Source organism: Tenrec ecaudatus, chromosome 13 (assembly GCF_050624435.1).
Source record: "Tenrec ecaudatus isolate mTenEca1 chromosome 13, mTenEca1.hap1, whole genome shotgun sequence".
NCBI lineage: Eukaryota > Metazoa > Chordata > Mammalia > Afrosoricida > Tenrecidae > Tenrec > Tenrec ecaudatus.
Genome location: NC_134542.1, coordinates 63,787,872 through 63,808,471, shown reverse-complemented (window position 1 = coordinate 63,808,471; position 20,600 = coordinate 63,787,872). Strand labels below are relative to the sequence as shown.

General features: G+C 41.9%; 1 protein-coding gene across 1 annotated transcript in view; it reads right to left on the bottom strand.

Annotated features, from left to right (window-relative positions):
* CHN1 (chimerin 1) overlaps window positions 1-20,600 on the bottom strand; it is a 215,165-nt gene that overhangs the window by 151,376 nt on the left and 43,189 nt on the right. Inside the window, exon 2 of the mRNA XM_075529496.1 lies at window positions 1,046-1,084. Coding sequence (XP_075385611.1) covers window positions 1,046-1,084 — 39 coding nt within the window. The remainder of the gene's footprint in view (window positions 1-1,045; window positions 1,085-20,600) is intronic.

The window sequence follows — 20,600 nt, the reverse complement described above, 5'->3', positions numbered from 1 at the left end:
AATAGGCTTCCAGCCAATGAGATTTTGAAATAAAATCTTGAGGATTTTATTAGTCATTTTTAGGCATTCTGCGAACTACGCTCGCCAGAAACAAAGATACCAGCTGAGGCGGGGAGGGGAGCACTGAGGGCAATATCTTGATAGACAGTTCACATTTCACTCACTATAATTAGTCAGAGTAGCAATCTTTTCCAATAAAGCTACCTGTTGCTCTGGAGGCAAAGAGCCAACAAAAAACCACACTGCTGCTCCTCCACTCAGCAAATTTCAGCAATTTTACAAACATGAAATTTCTAATAACTCTTAACATGTATAAAGATGTTACTACTCTATATCTTAAAATAAATGCATCTTCTTTGGGTTGTTTACCGGACTCTATAAACAGAAGAAAATATATAATTTCTCCAGTAGTCCATCATCTAAAAAAAAACCTACAAATTTCTTTGACTATATTAATCCTATCTCTACCTTTAAAAATGCTGAAATACCTTTCACCTGGTGAGATTATATAATGTTCTCTTGAAAGCAAATGACTATGACCCGAGACTCTTTTGAAGAAATTGTAAAAAGCAGCAAAGAAATCAAATGTGTTTTATTGGGGAACATGGTGTCTAAGACCGATCATTTTTTGTCTTATCTCTTTTACCCACTCTTTCAATTAAGACAGCCAATTGACTTACCATCGTTTATGGCTCACATTTCATCGCAGAGCAGCTGGTGGGCTCGAGCTGTCGTTGGTAGCATGGTTGGATAGGTCGCTGTCAGGAAGTGGTCATGACCTCTACTCTATGCTTATCCCTGTCTAAGCGCAGAGGAATGAGATGCATTCCAGGAAAGCAAACCAGGTGACTTGTGGAAGCACTGCTGCTTCAACACAATCCCTTCCCCCGGGTCATGCCATTCCAAACCCTGTTGGGAATGAATGCTTCAATAATGGATATAAAATGGAATGAATCTTTTTTCAATCCTCTATATCTAATAATCCTAATATGCTTGTACTATAAAGTGCTATAACCCACCCATTTAAAATTATTTGTATACTCACGGTAAGATTTCCAAACTGGAGGTCTATATTCATCTGTGTCTGAAAGGGAAAAAAGAAAGGCATTAAGTTAGCATTAATAAATCCTTAGCATTTTAAGTAAGATTCATTAATCATTAATTCACTCAATATATATTTTTGAGATCTGTGTGACCTAGGTATTAAAGGACAAGCAACAATGTATTGTATTGGTCTAGTAAATTTTGGAGTGCAGTTGTACAAAGATGCTCAAAGAAAGACTTGCTTTCCCAGTGCTTATCCCTGGGGGAGAACATCATGTAAAGTTTAGAGGGGAAAGTGGGAGACTCTGGACACGAGGCACAGACACAGTGGTTGGAATAGGCTCAAACATAATTGTGAAGATGGCATGGGACCGGACGGTGTCTGCTCTGCAGCACACAGGGCCCTGCGCTGTGAGCTAGGGCCCACTCAGTGGTACCTAAGAACAACAAGATCATCGCATAGAAATCACCAAGATGAATTTTTACAGCTTATTTTCATTTCTTATATTAGTAACTGAGGTTGGAATATAATCACTGGTCTGCTTCAGATCCTGGAAGTCATTGAACTTTTTATTTTTCAGTCAAATTGACCGGATAACAATTGTAATTCCCAGGAATGTATTTCTTTATTTTCTACCATTACGTATAGGGGATTCCAACGTAACTCATCTCACCAAGATCAGAAGACAAGAGAGACTCAAAGTGCAAATTTTAGTCAATGAGTTCAATGACTCAGATAAGCACGTCTCAACCCCTCCACAAGGAGACCGGTTTCCCAGGACTCTCGGGCCTCTGGGAGGCAAGACTAATTACTCTTTTTCTTTTTCTTTTTTTTAATATCTGAGATCCAATGTTAAAGAGTTCTGCTATAGAAGAATTTAGAACCCTAAACCAAATCTCACTGACCAAGAGAGGTCAAGGCACCCCTAAAACAAAATGACCTTGACGAAGGACCAACTGAAACAGGTGAACTAGGACCACAAAGAGTTTAGCAGGAGAACAGATTCTGGACCTCATGGCGATGTCTCAGCCTCTTTGCCACTTAAAATTGGGGTGTCTTACGAGTGAGAACTAAAAAGCACCGCAACCTTGACCTCCAACTGGTGTTACTGCTGTGGCCTGGGACACATTCTGAGCCGAAGTGACATGCTAGCAGCAGTTAGGCAAGCAAAGGTCTCTGAACAGTATGGGGCTGGTCCACAACACTGACCGAATCATAAAAGGAAGCAAGAGAAATAGTTTGAGTACCAGACCGGAGGCTGGCTGTGGACCAAACCATCCATTGCTCATATGTAAGTTCAGGTTAAAACTAAAGAAATTAAAACAAGTCCACGAGAGCCAAAATATGACCTTGAGTATATGCCACCTGAATCTCAAGAACATCTCAAGAAGAGATTTGATGCCTTAAAGATTAATGAAGTCGGACAGCATAAGACATGACAAAATAGTAATAATTCATAAATTATCAAAGGTTCATGGGAGGGGGCTATGGAGGGGGCAAAATGAGAAGCTGATACCAAGGGCTCAAGTAGAAGGAAAATGGTTTGAGAATGATGATGGCAACAAATGTACAAATATGCTTGATACAGTGGATGTATGTATGGATTGAGTTGTATGAGCCCCCAATAAAATAATTTTTAAAAAAGATTCATGACACTACTAATGACTGTAGGGCTGTGGGAAGACATCTAGAACATCACTGATAAAGAAAGCAAGAGGTCATTAAAAAGGCAAGAAAAAATAAATTAGCAAAGTGGATATCAGAAAAAGACTCTGAAACTTGCTCTTAATCATGGAGTAGCTAAGGCAAATGGAAGACTGGATGAAGTCAAAGAGCTGAATAAAAAATGTCAAAGGGCAGCTTAAGAAGATAAAGTCAAATATTGTTACGAAATGTGCAAAGATCTAGAATTAGAAAACCAAAAAAGAACATGTTCAGAATATCTGAAAATGAAAGAACTCAAGAAAAATTCTAGCTTCAAGCTGCAATATAAAAAAATTCTATGGAGAAAATAGTAAAGGATGCAGGAAGCATCAAGCAAAGATGGAAAGAGTACAGAGTCACTCTCCCAAAAAGGACTAGTCAACATTTCACCATTTCAAGTGGTTCCACGTGAGCAAAAAACAATGGTAATGAAGGAAGAAGTTGAAATTGCACTGAGAGCATTCGCCAAAAACAAGGCTCCAGGAATTGATAGAATCCCAATTGAAATGTTTCAACAAGTTGATGAAGGGCTGGAAGCACTTCTATGCCAAGAAATTTGGAAGACTGTTACTTGGCCAACTGACTGGAAGAAATCCATTTTTGTACCTATTCCAAAGAAAGGTGACCCAATAGAATGTGCACATTACAGAACAATATCGTTAACAGTAAATGCAAGTGAAAGTTTCCCGCAGATGCACCAGAATGTTGCAGGGCCAGGCAGTCTTTTGTTCTGTTGTACTTTAAGTAGTGGCTATGGGTTGGAACCAACTTTGGAAAGACTGTCAAGGTCCAAACCTGGATAATTTAGGGGAAGCGGGGCAACCACCTAAAGTGATCCTAATTTCCTTCTAATTGGGGCACTGATCAACAGGTGGGGGGAAAAAAGAAGCAGCAACATATTGGCCCAAGAATTACATCTGACAAGTCAACAAGTCAAGCCAGTCCTTGTGCATATCTTTCCACTAAGCAGTTTTTCCCCCTCAGTAATTATCTTAATAATTGATACTTGAAATTTAAGAATGGTTGAAACTACTGATCCAAAAGGATATCACTGCACTATTATATTTAGGACTGAAAACAGGGTTCAACTTAAATCTCCAAAGAATGGAACCCAGCGTATTTGGTTTGATGTGATTTGAAGACTGCATGACTATAGCATAAGGATTCTACTTTTCAATCTGCTAGAAAGTCCGTTCTCATTTAAATAGTTAAGTTCTTTGAAAACAGTAGTTCTCCAATTATTTTGGTCTCAGATATTTGGCGTCTAAAGCGTTTTATCTTTCTACCAATATTAACTGTAGCAGAAAGTAAAACAGAAATGTTAATAGTGTTTATGTGCTAGGTCATTTTAAAATAATAACAAACCCATTACGTTTGACATGCATGTTGATGAAATAAGCCATGTTTTCGAAAGCAAAACACTTTGCTTCACATTCTTCAAATGGCTTTAAGATATGCCGTCACAGAAGATAGCTGAATCCTCTTTGCTTCTATTCTCAAACTGTGTGAATCACATGCTATGTAATTTCAACAAGACTTGCGAGGAAATGAGAGTAAAAAAGGCAAAGGATGTCTCAGCATTTTCATGAAAATAGTCTTAAATTTTTGAGCTTAGGGAAACTGAAAAAACCTTTGAGACCTCCAGGTGCTCACCGCCCCTACTTGAAGAACCACTGTCTCAAACACGCTTCATTGGTAACATCTACCCTTGGCAGGGTGGAGGGAGATACACTTCATACAACAGAAGACATTCTGAAAATTAATTAAGAAGAGAAAGGAAATCTTGTGTTCTTTTAGCACACTGCAGCCGCTTGCTCAAAGGCAATTATTAAGGCCATTAAGCACCGAATATCCGTGTCTGGCCTTCCGTGGGGAGTCACGAACGCCCTCGCCACTTCTTTTTGATTCTATCAGCCAATCTGACTAGAGCCAGTCTTATCAAAGTGCTGGGCCTCCACCAGGAGAGTGAGAGCCAGGCAGCTTATGACTCAGTGCTATCATCAGCTGCTGAAAATAATCGGAGCGTGGTATAGATCAGTGTTTAAATTAAGTACATGCCCACAACAATCCATAAAAGGATTTTTCTCCGCTTCTGGAAATGTCAGAAATACTTCTCATATCTAACACGAAAGACAATTAATTTTGTAAAACATATCAAAGCTACGCTGAAGTTTTAAAATAACCAGAAAGTTTTATTCATTTAACAAACGCCAGGGGACTTCCAAAAGTTAGTGGTAAAATTCCATTATCTTCTCACTCCATCTTCCTCAAGCTTTTGAGGCCCCTTCGTATGTGGCGCAGAGAGTTTAGCGCTGGGCCACTAACCAAAATGGTGGCAGTATTGAATCAACTCAGAGAGACGTTACGTAAAATGCCATGGCGATCTGTTTCCCAAAAGCCACCGGCATGACAAGCCTGCAGAAGGTGGTTCTCCTCTGAAACACGGCTAGCCTGTAGTAGGGACTGAGCCAACAGCAACAGTGAGGATGGCATTTACAAACTGGGTCCAAGTGTGGTTTACGCCCTCAAAGGCAGTAGCAAATGTGATGTGGCTATAATATACAAACAAAATAATATGGGAAGAGCAGGACACTATTTGCAAACCATCATCGTGACAGAAAGCCTGGCCAAGGTGGGGATCCAAGGTGGTGTGATGGAAGAAGAGATGAAAAAGGGAACTTATTTTGGCCAATGTGGAGAAAAATAAATGAGCGGTCATTCCAACTGACAGGGGATTTGAAGGACGGAGGCATTTTTCAAGTGAAGGGGCTCTGGAAAAGGAAGTGGGGATAAGAACACTCTAAACCAGTGGTTCTCCACCTTCCTGATGCCGTGACCCTTTAATATAGTTTCTCACGTGGTGGTGACCTCCCAACCATAAAACTATCTTCGTTGCTACTTGATCACTCTAATTTTGCTACTGTTATGAATCGGACGACCCCTGGCAAAGGGGTCATGACCCACAGGTTGAGAACCGCTGCTCTAAACAAAGGGACACAGTGAAAAAAGGACACAGACATGAAGTCCCATGGTGTATTTGAGGATTAGCAAATCATGCAGAGTGGCTGAACTAAAATACATGCTGAGGAAACTTGGAGACTTGTGGACTGGTTGGAATCCAGGCTGGGTTGTGTAAGAGTCTGTGTAAGCAATGCACCATGGGTTTTCGTCTGCTTTGTTCATATGAAGGAGCTCCACAAAGGTCATAGAAAAGTGGAATTCGACGTTAATGGGATTTTTCCAGAACCCGTGTACTCCCAAAATGTATAGTGCTTTCCTTATGAACATGTTTTCCCCTCACTTGGCTATATCAAGGACAAAAATATTAGCTAACTCCCTAGTTTCCAGCACGTTAAAGACAAGCATTAGTTTTTGGTTGAGTGAATAAGTAGGCCACTCAAACAGGGTCAGACCATCAGGAGTAGACAACACACCAACCATGCTTGGAGAGCCTGATTATAAGACACCTGATTGTATGGGCAGGCACAATAATGTATTAGAGGAAGGGTTGATTGCCAGAGCTGTTGAGCAGAAGGTGGTCCTGAGAGAGACAGAGAGGAATTCAGTGAGGAGTACTGGAGTCAGCCCAGGGTAGTTCTCAGGAATCAAAGAAAACGTGCCAGGCAGCAGGAAGGGCAAAGGGAGAGCAAACAGCAAGGCTAGTTCACAGAGAGGTAAGTTTATCACCGCTGAAGCCCAATTATGTTCCAATTTTATGGAAAGTGAATCTAAATGGGGTGTTCCTGTGGTACAGTGTGTTACACTTTGAGCTGATCACCTCAAGGTCACCTGTTCAAACACACCAGCCAGCTGCTCCGTGGGAGGAAGAGGAGCTTTCTAGTCTCATAAAGAGGCAGTCTCAGTTCTACTCTGCCCTACGGTGCCAGTGGGAACTGACTCAATGGCAGCGAGTTTGATTTTTAGTTTGGCGTCTCAATGGGAGCAAAATATCCTCCGACATTCTTTTCAGATTTTTCTGAACCTTTTTTCCTGGAATATAGTGGGCAGTCCAAAGAGTCCACCTAGAAATGGAATTCTCCAAGTATCCAGGGTCATTTATATCTGAACTGGCTCCAAGTTACCTGAAATCATAACACCGGGATCCTGACAAGGAGAAATCTGTCACTGATGGCTCGGTTCTCCTGGCTTGAAATGCAGTCAAAAGGTAAGGTGTTCTTAGGAAATACATGACAATTAAAAGGCTGCCAGTAGTACCTGGCTTCAAAATACTTCATTTAAAAAAAAGGGAGTAAAAAGAGACCCCACAGATTTGGCGAATATTTGGGGACAATGACATATTGGGCAAGGGACTAGTCTCTCAAATCTGGAGAAAAGTACAACACCTCAACAAGAAAAAGATGAATAGTCCAATTTAAAAATGGGCAGAGGACATGAACAGACAGCTCACCAAAGAAGACAACCAAGTGGGCAACCAAAACAATGATGAGAGACCACCTGTGACAATTAGCTGTTATGTCACGTAGGAAAGGGTGGGGTTCAACCAGCTGCTAAAGTCGCAGCTTGATAACACCTCTTTGGGGGTGTGGTCTTTCATCTAAGACCAAATTATAATGGACACAATTCTTCATTTCCCCTTTGCCTCCTGCTTGCTGGGACTCTGCCTGCCTCCAGGGGCAGCCTTATGTGGGGGCCCCGACCCTGAGAGCCTGCCAGGCTTCCACCAACTTTGGGTCCACGAGATTCTGCACTCTGCACTCGCTGGCCTGTGAGCTCCTGGCTTCCTGCTCCACTTCCTGCTTTCTGCATCATCAGCCTAATAAGTATGGGAGTCTGAAGAGGGTCCAGCTAGCATTGGACCTATAGACTTGAGTTCGACTGGGCTGGGGCACTTTCATGATGTAAAGTTACTTCTTGAAATAAAGTCTGTCTTGTACATAGATGAGTGTCACTGATTTGTTTCTCTAGACAACCCAGCCCAACACACTAATCTTACCCTGACATTGACGGCAAAGTTAAAAATAATTGCTGGTGTGTGGGGGTGGGGAGACTGGAATGCGCATACTTGCTGGTAGGGCTGCAAAAATAATCAACCACTATGGAAATCAGAATGGCACCCACTACCTCAAACAACTAGGAATAGAAATTCTATATAACCCCGCAAGCCCTTTGCTGGGTTTATATAATACAAAAGTAAGAGCCGTAACATAAACAGACATATGCATACCAAGTTCATCGCAGCACTATAGACAATAACACGATGTCTAAAACAAGCTAAATGCCTGTCAGTAGAAGAAGGGATACAGAAACTTCAACATCATTGAAAAACAATGAAATGTCAAAGCACCTCATTTATGGTCACACCTGGAGAACATTGTGCTGAATGAAATTAGTCGATCGCGAAAGGATAGACATTGTTTCGGAGCACTACTATAAAGAAAAAAATCAAGACCAAGGTTTTTATACCATAGGGAACAGACTTTGATGGTTGGGTGGGGGGAGCACAGCAAAGGAGGGCAGATGAAGTGATAGGCAAGAGCAGTGAGCCATCCTATCCCCTGGGACCAGGCGACACCGGGACAATTCAGAAGGGCTACAAAAACAGATACCCATACTTTATTCTGGATTATGAGTTACAGTACAATTTTTTTTTTAATTTCTAGGGGCACCAAGTAATTTTTTTCTTTTTCTGAAAAGGCACTGGGGGTGCAAAGAAGTTCGGGAAAGTATGTGCTAAAAGGTAGACAGATGTTAACTTGGATGAAGGGGAAGACAGTATTACAAAAGAGGGAGAAATCAAAGAGGTTGGGGTGGGGAGCAAGGTAAGCTACTGGAAGGTTTGATAAGCAGTTTAAGATGTTGAATACAAAACTGATAACCAGAAATGTAAACCTCCACCCAATTCACAATAAATAGTAATTTTAAAAAAGATATAGCTAGATTTACCACAAGGTAGTTACTATGGTCCAGGACCTGGTATTCCACCTTGCCTTCAGAGTTGACAATCAAACTTATACCAAACCAAAACAACGTGCTGTCACTGAGTCAATTCTGACTCATAGTGACCCTATACGACAGGGTGGACCTGCCCGTCTGGGTTTCCCAGACAGCGTCATCTTTCTCCTGCAGAGCGGCGGGTAGATTCGAAGTATTGACCTGTGGTTAGCAGCTCACTGTGCAGCCCACTGTGCTACCAGGGATCTTGCCAATCCAACGTAGGCGACACAGTCCTTTTTGGTAACTGGAAGGTCATGCTCCCCATTCAAATATCAGGATTTTCAGAAAGTCAAACTAGTAACCAAGAAGTTGCTTGTTGAGCTTAGATTTACAACGTTATTTAAACAGAATTCAGTGAGGCTAACTTAATCTTCTCAGAATCCACAATGGTAACTGTGTTAGTATGGGTAGACTAGGGAAGCAAATTCATAGACACTCATATGCATATAGGAAAAAGCTTTATATACAAGAGCAATTGAATATTGAGAAAACATCCCAGCCCAGTCCAGATCAAGTTCTTATGTCCAATATTAGCCCTATGTCCAATGCCAAATTCAGACTCACGAAACACATGCAATGACGCCGAATGCAGGCCAGCTGGTGGGATGTCTTGTGGATCCAGTGGCATTGTAAGCATCTCAGCACTGGCAGGGGTCTCCATGTGGCTTCTCCAGCTCCCAGGGCACTAGTGTAGCTCCATGTGTCTTGTCAGCTGCAGTGTCTCCCAGGAAGTGAGCATGCATTCTACGTTCTCCCTCCAGCAAGTGATTTATCTCCTTAGTGCCTCCAAATGTCATCTAACTGCGACCTGACTGACAGACTAAACTCCATCCCTTCACTCTTAATCCTCTCAAATTGACAACAGATTATATAACTACTGCAATAACCCTTGGATTCGGTGCTTCTCCTCTCACCGAATACTGGAAAACACAGCAACTTTCAAGTCTTTTGGCCTCTCTTCCTTGAGTCTATGGTTACAATGGCTTTTCACTCCCACAGACACGGTGGATCAATTTGTTGTCTGCTTAAATCACCTTGGTTAATCTTGGATTATCCCAAATTCTGGGTCATACTCAGAGGAGTCCCTGAGTTGCTCCCACAAAGGGCAGATCACAAATCTTGCTAGTGTAATTCCTTCACTCTTGGAAGGTATTTCCCTATTCCCTCACATATTGTCAATAACAACAACAACAAAGTCTGCCATCAAGTCCATTACAACTCACAGTGACCCTACAGGACACAGTTGAATGGCCCCTGTGGGTTCCCAACACTGTAAATCTTTGCCGAAGTAGAGAAGCCTTATCTTTGACCTGTGGAGTGCCTGGTGGCTTCAAATTGCTGACCTTTTGGTTTGAAGGCCACCACCTAACCCACTATGCCACCTGTAACCTCCAAAAAAGCGAACAGTTATCTTCCAAAGACGGCAAAAGACAATAGGAAATAAGGGAGTAAGAGAAGAAGCCCATGAAGAAAGCATTCAGGAAAGAGTACTCAAGTTTGTTGGTAGTTTTGCTACGGAGCTGGAGTTTCTAAGGGTAAAAGGAGTTGTTTGATTTAGGGGATGTCAGAAAGAATCGGTTAAAAGAAATTCAGCAGAAGGCGTTACTTAGAGGCAGCGAGACTTATGGAAGTGCAGCAACTGGCCAATAGTCACAGGCTTTGGGAATGGAGAGGAACGTGTGGAAGATCCTCGGAAAGTAAGAACATTGGTTCTGTGTGAGTTATTTTTCCCTGTGACTCTAAGCAAAACAATTAACAGATAAATTCAGGGAAATAAGATAAAATGAGATTAAATCAAATAAATGACATGAAAAATAAGGCTATACAATATGACTTCAATATGACTGGTCTATACAATACGACTTCACTTCTATCATGAAAAAAAGGTGTGTGTGTGTGGTGTATGTGAATACAAATGTGTATATCTACATGTGTAGGTAAAGGGACAAGGAGGGAATATGAAAGAACTGGAACAAAATACACTAAAATAGAAATAACTATAAATACACTAAGACAGTACTAATAATGTTGCTGATAAGGCTCTCCCCCTGCTGGGCCTAGCTCATTTGGGTTCCTGGTCTGAAGCACAGAACAGAGGAAATGGTTTGATTTGCTTAAGGGGCATGGAATTTATGTTAATGGTGGTGGAGTCATTTGGAAAAGGATATCAATAAAGGTTGTACACAACGAGTATAATCAATGACACTGAATTATACACGGAGAAGTTACTGGATTGGAGAATGGTTTGTTGTGTGCATGTTTGTCACAACTAAAAAAATAATTACACAAACAACAATAAGTACAAGGAAGAAGAAAATGTCCTAAAGTTGAATGTGGTAATGATTGTACAAATCTCCTTGCTATGACTGAACTATTGAATTGTATGATAGGTGGATGAAGTGCCAATAAAACTATTAAGAAAAAGAAAATGGAGCAAATGTTCTGAGAGTGAGGGTAACGAATGTACAGATGTACTTTATACAATGGATGGATGGATGGATGGATGGATGGATGGATGGATGGATGGATGGCGATAAGAGTCGTATGAGCTCCACTAAAATGGTTAAAAAACAGAAAATGGTTTGAGTGACTGTTCTCTTATCCCCCAACATGTGATATGCATCTAGAGTCTTCCTTCACGCACAGACGTTCACGGCAACAGCGCCTTAGTCTGTACCAGAGGAAGGAGGAGGAGGGCTACGTGAGGCAGTAGTTTTTACATCTACACATGATTTCTTTTAAAATTTAGGCAATGAAGATATTGCTTTTGTTCTATGGGGAAGAAAACTAATACAATAACAAAGTATTTGTAGGATGAAGCGGACATGAAAAAATGATTCAAATACTGAAAACGGTGATTTAACAAACTCCACAGGACCTTCTAACAGTTTGGAGTGCAATATTATCATCAATATTCTACCTGAAAAGCCAGATGCCCAGTCCGAGAGACTGAAGAATCAACTATGAGTTTTCTGGCAAGCTTACGCACAATATCACTTTCTTTTAAAAAATATTTTACTGTGAATTGGGTGAAAAACATTTTATTTGCATAGCAGATCAATTTTCCATTCAACAGTTTTTACACATTTTGTTTCATGTCATTGACTGTAACCTCCACAGTAGAATCTCACTTATCCTGATTTCGCCCCTAAAACACCACCTTCTTCTAATGCTTTCAGGTTATCTGTGGATGTCTTCTTTCACCTCTTCTCCCGAATGTGATGAAATCTACTGAATATCAAGTATTTCTTATTGAAAAAGAGACTTTTCTTAATCAAATTTTCTTTTGAATTTTGTGAATTGCTAGATTTATGAGTCAAGAAAATCTTATATAAACATATTGTTATGCACTTTATTATGTTCAGAAAAATATTTTTCCTGCTTTCTGAACCTCAAAAGTAAAGATTTTTATAACCAGGTTAAGTGCTGTTTTTTTCCTAAAATATTAATTTTTAAAGATATTCGTTTTTCTTTAAATATTACAATTTTTTCAAATTATTTATGTGTAGCTTTAGGATGCAGTGAAAAATAAGCCTACTGAAATATATCTAGGTTATTATCTTTGATACCACATAATATATTAGTTTACTAAACAGACTATTTAGAATGTACTAAAATGTGCAATTACTACTGATAAGATTAAATTTCTTTCTAAATAATTTAATGTACTGCATTTTTAAATAAACTTATAGCATTGTACAACTGAATAAATCGTTATGATATCTCAAACTAGATCCCATGTACATTTATAAATGTTGACCATTACTGGCCTTTTGAAAGCCAAAAGAAAAATTAATTTCATTTAGCTTTGAATATCATTATATCTGAAATCTTATACATTCTTGGGGCTTAGGCAACATTCCCCTTGGCAACGTTTAATTGCTTAACCTTTTATTTTAAGAGAGAAATAGCTCATTCTAGTACAAGCTAGAATGCCAAATGTTAGGCTAGTCATTTTTTTAGTCTCAAACCAACCTGTTACAAATTTTTAACATGAGAATGGGTTTCCTCTAAAAGAGATCTGCTGCATGATAAGTGAGGTTTCGACCAGGGAAGCCCGGGCAGTCGAAACTGCGTGATGCATCTTTTAAACCCTGTGTGTGTCTTGATTGCCTGTGGTTCTGAAAAGGAACCACTTTCACTGCTGTGAAAAGAGGAAGGAAAGATGTACTGAAAGATGTACAAAGATATGCCTGATAAGGAAAGCTGTGCTACTCCCTTTCAAGAAGACTCACCTGTCAGCCAACTGGCAAGAGGTCCTCTAAACTGTCTGTCCCCAAAATGCAAGGCATGAAGAATTCACCCCCCAGCTGAGGCTCCTCTGCTTCTGAACCAAAGGAGGACGAAGCAAAATAATGAGTTGCCTGTGCTTCGCTGCAAAGTGAGCTATTAAAAGATCACATGCATGAAATGCATGGTAGATAGCCAACCAGCAACACCGTCAATATTTTTGTCATTTTTTAAATGTATTTAATTGATGTTGAAAACCCCTGAGCCTACTTCCCTGAGATCATATTTTACCCTAAACAACATCCATGAAAATATTATTCCCTGAAGTCTTCTTAAAACCAAACAAGAGTTTAGCCTAGCTAGTAAACACTAAGTCAGGTCTGTCCTGAGCACTGTGCCCTGTCGAGAGCTATTGGTCGTGGATCTAACTGACAACAGGAAGGGGGGAGATGATGTGGAGGCTTAGAACCAGTGAGGTTTATGCTCAAGGACCAGGGACAACTCAGGAAAAGAAGGTGAGCATGGCTACGCACCTCCCAGGACGTCGGCACTGGCCTAGAACTGCCCATGCAGAAATCATCCAGGAATCAGGGGAAACAACCAACTCCTTGTTCTCAAGGAAGCCAGTTTCATAGGAAACAGAAATTCGCAGTAAAAACACCAAGGCTTCCTAAGGACATAAACAAATTTAAACAACTAGAGAAACAAATGAAAATGAGCTTTGCTAAATTTCTTTGCATAACCTGACTGAATTTCTTTCCTGGAAAATGCTTCCAAATGTAGAAAGAAAGCATTTTAACTGATATCATTAAAATTCATCCTGCGAAGTCATGACCAAATGGGGTCAACTAAATTCACCCAGAGAATGGAAAACAGAGTCTTTTAGCAAGTGTTCCAAGTTGAAAGCTGATGTCTCATGATTCAGTCCTGACAGAAATCAACTATTTTTAAAGCCGCAAGATAATTGCTTTTAATTCTTCGGGGAATGATGACCCAGAACTCTCAATAAAAGAAAACAAACTCACTGCCATCACTGACTCCAACTCAAAGCTTCACCAAAGAATGCCAGGAACAAACAGTTTGCCAGCTGATGTGCTCAGTGCTTGCCTGGGACTCACAGCTGGGCCGAACAAAGCCACCTACACAGAGCACCATGCACACCTGGAAAGCTCCCCTGCTTAGACCTCAAGGCCGACCTTTCCATTGAAGACCCAAGGCAATGCCTCCACCAACCAATTGGCCAACAGGAGACACAAACAAACTTCTCCTTACACAAATCTTTTCATTAAAGTCTTGGAAACAAACCAAATCTATCCACCGGAACTGGGTCATTTAACTCAATCCAAGGATAATGAGGTATCATTGTTTTCCAACTTAGTTTCCTCTTCTAGAGAACAAGTCCAGTGTCTGAGGTTCCCCCCTGGAGGACTTGGTAATTTCTGGGAATGCTCACCCTAACATGTTGGCATCTGAACTGAAAGTCCTCAGCGAGGCCCACTTAACCACGGGTTCTCGCAGGGGGGTTCAGGAATAGATTTTGCTTCTGGCAAGTCCTTCGGTACAACTCAACATTCTCCAATGGCTCCTGGGTGGATTTTGTTTATTAAGTTAAAAAAAAAAGTTGACTTTTATGAAAACCTCTAGCCAAGACAACGGAACACATCAAATCCAACAGCAATGAAGTACATGATCTCTATACGACTTCTCTACATTTCATGACAAAATCTGAAGTGCAAGAAGCGGAATTAAAAAAACATCTTTAGATGAAGTCCTTCAAGTTGAACCTTAAAAGAATATATTTGAGGAGCATTTTCTTTTCCTAACTCAATGACAACTTAAGATATTTAGTATCCATAGTACCTAAAGTGCCAACATAATCAGGTGAACGCAGAATTCCTACTTTTTATAAATACAAGTCCTGGAGAATAACCAACCAATGAAGTGATTTTCATAGGATTGTCCCGGGGACCTAGGGGAGAACTCGGTTGCTTCCAACATCCTCACCTCCTCCGATCAGGACAGTAGAGATCCCCCTCGGCCTTTCCTTAAAGGGAAAGTTGTTCTTATTCATCCTTTGGGCAAAATTATTCCAAACTCATGTTTTTCCCATACTCCAATATAGCTTGGTAGCAGTGACTGGCTTGGACTCATGCCCGTGGGAAGGCAATCCTCCGCCACCCTTGAGATGCATGCACCAGGATGCAGAATGTGTTTGTCACAATGCACATCATTCTTGGACACACATTCATAAAGCAATTGGAATTCCCCAATGTCGAGAGTTGATGTGTCACGTGCCAGCAAGCACATTAAACGAGCAGTCTTTCCAAGGCTGGACGCTGAAAGGCTTCTTTTCAAGTACTTCTTTACACTAGGAGAGACAGGTGTTGTGGAGGTAGAATACATGATCCTGAAGTGAAACTCGATGAGAAAGAGAGAGAACGTTGAGCCGACTGATATTCGGACATCACGGGGAGTTGAAATGGGGTGGGGAGGGGGGACCCATTTCTTCACTGAAACAACCGTTTCCTAAGGGCGATGCACTGTTTGCAAACTGGGTTCTCTGAGGAGTTGGGCGGAGGGAGCACAGATTGTGAAGGAACGCAGAAGTTTATTTTAGGTAGGAACTGCGTCAAATGTGGGGAAAGGCAGCTCGCAGCTGTAGGGAAGAAATGCAAAGTCGGATAGAAAAGGAATTTGTGTCCACCACAAATGAGCAGAGTCGGATACTCCCAAGCACATGCCGACTGTCCCGGGGTACAACAGAATGCTCAGAGTGTTCTAATTAACTCGGTGCTTGGACTGCTCATGTAACATTATAGGCTACTAAACTGCAAAACGAAATTTTAAAAATCCTTTGGAAATGACCGTTTGTGTCCCAAATTGATAGGTATTTGATTTCCCCGCCCCCTTGAGAGCAGAACCCAGGCCATGGAAGGCTTGGGTGTGGTCTCTCGTGTGCACAGTTGCATGTCACCAGGCCGACAATGAACTTGTCATGAAGTGACTGTCTTTGAAGCATTCCTGAAGTGGAAGGACTTGAGGAGCAGCTAGAACCCAAAACACTGGAGTCAAGGTCAGATGGCCATTTCTCAGGTCTGAAGTCCAAAATCTTTGAAAAGCTGTTATAACTCATGTGGTAGCAACACCCTCCCCTGAGTGGGATGTGGGACTATTTACACTCTTCATTTACCCACCTTCGTGCAGAAATGGTATTGTGATTACGGAGTGCTACTTCAGCCATGGCTAGAGGTGTTATGGAATATACTATAAAGGGGGCGGGGCAGTGTTACAAAAAGTTTGTGAGAGATTGGAATGAAAAAAAAATGGGCAAGAAAAGAAAGAAGATTTTTCAACGAGGGAAAACCGGATAACGAAATTTTCCCAAGAACTTTGTGACACCCACCACACACATACACACACACACACACACACACACACACACAGGTATGTATGAAATGTACCCCCTTCTGAATCCATCTGGTCTGAGAGTTTTAAATATGAGGTTACAGGCCTGCTCCCGCCATTCATATTTATCAGTGGTCAAGTCAAGGCATGTCACTCTTCTGCTCGGTTCTTCTCAATGGCCTCATTTCCCATCACCCAGAATAAAATTGAAAGTCTTTGCATCTGCCTAAATCTCTTTTCTCAAAATCCCCGACGCGCACTCGCATCCCCACCTCGGAAGCACTAGCCTCCGAGATCTCAGAAGATCTGCCTCCTCTTACCTCCCTGAGCTCATCTTCTACTTCGCTCCCACTCACTCACCCTGCTCCTGCCTCTCTGGCCTCCTTCCCATTCGTGGAACATTACTAGGCATACGTCTACCTACGTGTCTGCTGCCTTATTATGGAATATTCTCCCCCACGAAACCTCTGGGCTTACCCTCCTCCAGCTCAGGCCTTGATTAGGAAATCACCTTCTCAGTGTCGTGGTCAGGTGCCTTTGAGTGGGCCCCCACCTAGAGTGATCTTGTACGTATGTATGTATACAAAATAAAGCACTGCCCGTCTTACATCCATCACTATTATGTTCCCCCAACGTTTCAGAATTTTATGACACTCATAGTCTCCTCTGGGTTTTATTATTTTATTTTAGTACTTACCACTATCAAATATACGCTATGTTTTACCAATTTATGTTCTTTTTGTAGTTATATGTGTGTCTCTCCCCACTACAGTGTAAGCTTCATGAAGACAGGGTTGCTTTTGTCTATTTTTCACCGGCGGTCCAGTAGGTTACACAGTGGGCTACTAACCACAAAGTCAGCAGTTCAAAACCACGAGCCACTCCACGAGAAAAAAGGTGAGGCATTCTGCTCCCTTGGAGAGTTACAGTCTCTGAAACCCGCAGAAGCCGTTCTACTCTGTCTACAGGGTCCTAGGAGCCAGAATCCACTCAGTTGGGTTTCTGAGTTCTGGGCATTGCTGGTGCCCAGAGGGGCCTATATACTGTCTCTAGTGAAGGATGCGTGGATGCTTGAGACCACTGAGTTCTTAGATAAGTCGCTAAGAAAAACGCCACTAAGTTAATTGGGGGAAATTTGCTGCACAACACCTCTTCAAAGGTTTGAAGAGCAAGGATATTCCTTTGAGGACTAGGGTGTACCTACCCGCAAGCCATGCATTTCCAATCGCCGTCTATGTATATGAAAGCTGGGCACTGGACAGGAAGACCAAAGAAGAATGGATGCGTCTGAATTACGGCGCTGGTGCAGAGAACAGAAGCACCCGGGCTGCCAAACGAACAAACCAACCTGTCTGGGAAGGACAGCCAGACATATGTGCTCCTCAGAAGCAAGAATAAAAAGACCTCTCCTCTTGCACTTTGAACATGTTATCAGGGAAAAAAACTAGTCCCTGGAAAGGGACATCGTTCTTGGAGGCTGGAGGCACAGGGGAAAACGGAAAGACCCCAACGAGATGGATTGACGCGGTGGCTACAAGGACGGGCTCCAACATGCCGACAATTGTGAGGATGGCACAGGCCCGGGCCGCGTTCCCTTCTCCTGTGCATCAGGTCACTGTGAGTTAGAACAACACCTGACAACCACCACACAGCGGTGCCCAGGGAAAGCAATTCACAGAGTGATCTGGGAGCTCGTGTGGGTCCTTGAGACCCTGCCATGGGAAACCACCAAGTCAAAACTATTTTCCTAAGAATACTGAGATGTTATGTGCCTTCTGACATTTTCCCTGGTGCTGAGAAAGCTGACAGATCAAACCTCTGACCGCTTAGCACAGATCACAGTGGCACCAAGCTGTCTTCGTTGGATCCTTCCCCACCATGCATCTGTAGCTAAAAAAAAAATTAAAGTAACGCTCACCTAAGACTGTCCTTGAAGAAGCAATGAGAAAAATATGCATTTAATTAAAGCTTGCCCACTGAGTGTATGCCCTCTAATATTCGGTCTGACAAAATGGGAGGTGTGCTTTGGGCACTTCTGCTGTGTACTGATGTAGGGCAGCGGCCTTGAAGAAAAGCGCATGTGACAAAGTTGCATGTATATTTGCAGCAAATAACGAACAAACAAAGCCTCACTGCTGACAGTACTTAAGTACAGCTAAACATGGCCTGGGATGTGATTCCTTGGTACGGAACGTGAGGGCTGTGGTTTCATGGGATGCCTCAGTCAATAGACCTAAGAACATGTTTAGTGCTTCTGTTTCACCTGGCCTACTACTAGAATCTTTTTTAAAAAAACATTTTTATTAGCACTTCATTCACTTGTCACACAATTCAGTCATTCAATCACATCAAGATGAGTTGTACGGTTATCACCACATTCTATTCTAGAACATTTTCTTCTTCCTTGGACCATTGTTATTCATGCAATTTTTTCCCTCTAATTGTGACAAAAATATACACAACATAACATTCTCCAATTCCACTACATCTACATGTATAATTCAGGGACACTGGTTATACTGTTTGTCTTGTACGACCATTATTGATATCCTTTTCCAAATTATTCCAGCATCATGAACATAAGCTCAATGCTCCCGAAGCAACAGCTCTTTCTTCCTCACCCATGACAATGATTGATCAAGTTTTGTTTCTTTCTTTTTAGTAGTTTTCTTTTCTTTTTAAAAAAAATACTTTTACTGGGGGCTCTTACATCTCTTATCACAATCCATGCATTCATCCAGTATGTCAAGCACATTTGCACATATGCTGCCATCATCATTTTCAAAGCCTTCTCTTCCCACTTGATCCCCTGATATCAGCTCCCCATTTCTTCCCCCTCCCACCCCCACCCATCCTCCATCATGAACCCTTGATAAGTTATAGATTATTTTTTCCATCTCTTACATCGTCCTCCATCACCCTTCCCCACTTTTTTGTTATTCCTCCCCCTGGGAGGGGGTTCTAGATTGATCCTTGTGCAGGGCATAGCAATTAGTCTCTATTCACCTGTAACCACAAAGGAAGAGGATGGGTCAGGAATCGAGAGTGTGGCTAATTGCCTCGTGAATAACTGCCTCCTTCGCCATGACATCAGAAGAACGGAGTGGTGCTTGGCGGCCATTACCGAATGCTTTGGTCAAAGATCTTACAGAAGAATATTGGGCAGAGAAGGAACATGCAGAACAGAATCTCAAATTCCCATTGACCCCAGACTTTCTAGAGCCCGGGGCTGAATGAACCCCTGAAATGGTTGCCCTGAGTGCAACTCTAAACTTACACCAGACATAGCCCCTAAAGTCTTCTTAAGACCAAACAATAGTTCCGCGTGGTCAGTAAAGACCGCCTTCCTTGGGCTGTTAGGAACTTTTAAGGTCTGTCTCTTCGAAAATCATTGACAACAGCACCTCATCGAGATAAGAGCTTTAGGGACAGGGATGTCATGCGAATGGGGGAGAGAAGAGTGAAAGAAAGGGTAACACGTCGCACAACTGGAAAGATGTAACCAATGTCACTGACAGGCCTTTGTAGAAACTTGGATTGGTGTAAGTTTTGCTGTGTAGCTTCTTGACAATGACATCAAATAAACTCTTTTTTTTTTAAAGCACAGCCAAGAAAATCAAATAAACAAACAGAAAACCACCACAGATGAGAGCAGTCCAGTTGAGAGCTGAACCAAAATTCCACTTTCACTTGGAAAAATAACTGCCAAATATGACTACGAGTCTTGGGTATTCAATGGACATTTTCTCAAAAATGAGCCTGTTCCTTCAAAGGAAAGAAGTCAGAGTCCTGGTTTCCAGTGATAAAACTCAAGCTTTCAAGTAAAAATAAAAATGTGGGGCACTTGATATGTACCACTATGAGCCGGGCAGTTTCGTAATACTTACAACAGGCTTTCTGGATGACACAGATGGTGGTATTACTGGATTTGTGCGGTGGTTAAACTTGTACATGGATGAAAGTGTAGGGGTCACAGGCTGATGATGCCATCTTGGGGTTGTGACCTACTGAACCGACACCGCCCTCTCAGCTTGGATTCCATGTCTGCCTTCAGGGTCCATCCTGCTGGCCCTGGAAGCTTTTGACACTCTGACATGTTCCCACTAACCTTGGATCCACATGACTCTGCAACCGCCAGCCTTTGATCTCCCAGCCTCCCGTTTCCCCTTTCTGCATCAGTCTGAAGGTACATGTGTCAGAAAAGCTCTGGCTAGCCTTGAACCCATACACTTGAGTTGCCCTCGGCTGGGCACAAAATCAC